The following is a 3,503-nucleotide window of genomic DNA, read 5'->3' as shown; positions in this document are numbered from 1 at the left end:
GTGTGTGTGTAGCGGGGACGGGTCAGGGGGACACGCAGAGGCGGTGCTAGCCCATTGGGGGCCCTAAGCGGAATATTTTGGGGGGGCCCCCCCAGAACACATAATAAAAAGTGAATTGTCCCCCCCCCCCAAGCTGCTTGGGGCCCTGAGCAATTCCTTAGTTGGCTTCTGGGAACACAACAAGAAGAACATTTATTTGAAGTCAAGAACTGACATATTAAGAGAGCGCGCGCCAGAGAAGAAAAGAGAGAGCAGGCGGCACACAGGGAGGGACAGACAGCACTACAGAGATGATGAGAGAGTGAGAGAGAAGGAAAGAGGGAGAAAGCGGGTGCGGGGGGGGGGGCCTGTAACTCTCCCCATCCCTGTTACTCTCTCACTGCTGGGAAGTCCCGCCCCTCGGACTTGCTGGACAAACGAGAGGAGACACAGAGGTTGAGCAGAGTCCCAGCAGTGTCCAGGTGCTGCAGCTGCAGTCCCACCTGCCATCCTGATCCCTCGCTCCCCCACCCGTCCCTTCAGCTGCCTGCCCCCTCCCTCCTGGCACCCACATGGTAGCAAAGCCCCCCCGCCGGAGAGAGGAGGTGCCCTGGCTGAACTTTCTGCCTACAGCATGATCAAAACCAGCCCGGACAATGCTCGTAGCCCAGCTGCCATCCTCTGGCAACCTGCTGGCAAGGAGGGGTGAGGGTCATATGGTAAACACACACACACACACGCACGCACACACACACACACCCCCTTTGACAGGACAGAAACTAATGAAGTTGCTCAGCGAGCTCTCTCCCGAAGCAGGATGCTGCAGGAAAGCGAAGACATTCATTGTAAGTAATCGTCCTGTATAGAATCGAACTCTGAAATGCCCCCAAACAGATGGCAAAAGCCTTACACTCAGAATCACAGAAATCAGGGCTGGAGGAGACCGGTTAGAGTAGGACACGCCTTCTCCATCCCCTGAGGACTGTTCCCAGGATCTGACCAGTCCATTGTTAAATGACCCAAGTGATGGGGCTTCCATCCCCCCACCCCCTTTGGGGGACTATTCCATAGCCCAGCAGGCCTCACTGGTAGGAAAGGGTTCCTGATCTCCAGCCTAAATTTCCCGTTGCTCAGCTTCACCCGACAGCTCCGATTTCTACCCCCTCCACTCATCCCTCTCCCTCCTCGGTGTTTCAGACACCTGGCTCCCCCGTAAATTCTCTTCTCAGGGTCCAGAGCCAAAATCAAGGCGGGTTTGAGGGGTGGCAGGTCACTGTGGGGATCTGGGGTTGGATTGGGTCTTGCCCTCTGGAAGGGAAGGTGAAAAGGCAGCCAAGAGGGAAGTCTGGAAGTATCATCTATCCGCTGTGGAGGGAGACGGAGGGAGCTGGGACAGAGACAGAGAGGAAGGGAAGGAATGAGGTTCCTTTTACCTGGACATGGTCATCTCCGTCGGGGGGCTCCGTGATTTCTCCAGGCCCAGCTTGGTGAAGATGCCCACCAGCACCATGATGGCCACCACGCCACAGATGATATATACAATCATGTTGGTCTTGTCTCGGGTAGGATCCTCGGGGGTCTCATCCACCCGGGCCGGCGGCTGGCCTGTGTTGACCCAGTTGGGGGTGTCGTAATTGGAGCATCCACTTTGGTCCAGCCGCCCATGGTTGAACTGGCAGCAGAAGCGGTAACCGCAGGTCCCACAGCAGTACCGGTAGATCCCTGAGTTGCAATTGAATGGAGGGTCCCATTGCCCCATGACATCGTAGTAACCACGGCACCGGTCGCCACCTGGCACAGCCTCAGTGGGGGCCACTACAGTGTCCTCCAAGGTGGGAGCCCAGCTGGTGTTACCATGACTCTCCACCTGCCCCTCCAGCTCAGGATCCTGGGTGCTGGGAGCCCTGGTCCAAACCCGCCCTGGGTCCAACAGAACCAGGCAACAGAATCCGAAGATGTAACCTCGCTCCATCCGTGCGCCACTCCCGCTTGCCATCGCGATCGCCTCGTCAATGGGGACGGAGGCTGGTTAGCGCCTTGCCCCCTCCTTGGGGGAGAAAAGCCCCTCTCCTCCGGAGACGCAGCAAGGAGGGTGTTCAAAAATTCCCAGCCAGATGCTAGGACACAAGCTGTATCACTCCGTCAGCCCGCGGGGAAAAGACGAGTCACCCCCTCCTCATTAAACAGCTCCCCCCAGCAAACCCCACAACTAGAACGAGCCACCGGCTGAGCCAAGGGCTTATGGTGGGGTGGGGGGCAGGGGAAGGAAAAAAAGGAGAAGAGGAAAATACTAAAGATAAAAACAACAGTATGAGGAGTGTCAGCCTGGCATCAGGGCAACCCCTGAAATTCCTAGCGAGAGCCTGGGTGCAAGGAGGCGGGAGCTGCAGACTCCCCTCTGCTCCTCGTCCTTCAGGAGTGAATTTTGTATCTTTGTAGTGTCAGTCGAAAGGCTGCCCTGGAAACAGCGAGGGCTGTTCCCCTCTCGGCTGCTTGAGGCTGGGAGAGGATCCTGGAGGCAGCCAGCGCAGCTCTGTCTCTCTCCCCCTTCCTCGGAGACACTGAGCTTTCTGAAAAAAACAACACACACACACAACCTTCACACCAGAGAGGGAGGGAGCGAGGGAGGGAGCAACTGAGAGAGCGGGAGGGAGACCAAGGAAGGGGAAAGAAGGAGAAATAGTCCTTATTCCTTCCTAAACCCGGCAGGCTCCTGCGCCACAATTGTCTGACAGTTACCAAAGGAAACCAGGGAAGAACCTTAGCCAAGTCCTCTAGCTGCACATCCACTGTCCTCCGTGCAGAGCCTTGGATGGCAGCCAGAGCCAGGCTGTCACCAGGCCAGAGGGGATACAAGAGGACACTAGCGGCTCCTTATCGACTGTAGCCACAGGCACTGGTGCACAAGTGGCATGAACAAGAGAGACACCCACAAACACACACCTGTCAAGGGAGGGATTGAAAGAGTCTGGACCTCTGCAGGGCTATCCCCCCTACACACACACACACACACACTGCAGAGCTACCCCCCGACACACACACACACACACACACACACACACACACACACTGCAGGGTTACCCCCCCTACACACACACACACACACTGCAGGGCTCCCCCCCCCGACACACACACACACACTGCAGGGCTACCCCCCGTACACACACACACACACACACACTCACACACACTGCAGGGCTAACCCCCCCTACACACACGCACACACACACACACTCTCCCTCCTCTGGCAAAGCACTACCACCCCTTATGGGCCCACTGCAGTTAGAGCCCCAGCCCTGCAGTAACCCGGTTTCAGGCCATCTTGTCTGGGACCATGACTGGAGTGCATTTCCTAAGGCGCCCATACAGTGCTGTCACCATCAACCTTATCCCCGCCCACCTGAAGTTAGACCTTCCAACCAGGTGGGCGGGTGCGGGGGGAGGGCACTTCTCTGAGGCACTTGGAAGGCTAATAACCCTCTGGCGTGAGCTTTTGAAGCTCCAACTTGGGCAAAGCTCCCTAT

The 3,503-nt window shown here is 57.2% G+C and overlaps 1 protein-coding gene across 1 annotated transcript in view; it reads right to left on the bottom strand.

Annotated features, from left to right (window-relative positions):
• SHISA8 (shisa family member 8) overlaps positions 1–1,975 on the bottom strand; it is a 24,128-nt gene extending 22,153 nt beyond the window's left edge. The window contains exon 1 of the mRNA XM_024197711.2: positions 1,413–1,975. Within this exon, the coding sequence (XP_024053479.2) occupies positions 1,413–1,975 (563 nt within the window). The remainder of the gene's footprint in view (positions 1–1,412) is intronic.
• Between the last annotated feature and the right edge of the window lie 1,528 nt (positions 1,976–3,503).

The sequence above is a fragment of the Terrapene carolina genome, unplaced genomic scaffold (assembly GCF_002925995.2).
Source record: "Terrapene carolina triunguis isolate 2854851 unplaced genomic scaffold, T_m_triunguis-2.0 Scaffold247, whole genome shotgun sequence".
In the NCBI taxonomy this organism is placed as follows: Eukaryota; Metazoa; Chordata; order Testudines; family Emydidae; genus Terrapene; species Terrapene triunguis.
This window is presented reverse-complemented; position numbering and strand designations above follow the sequence as displayed.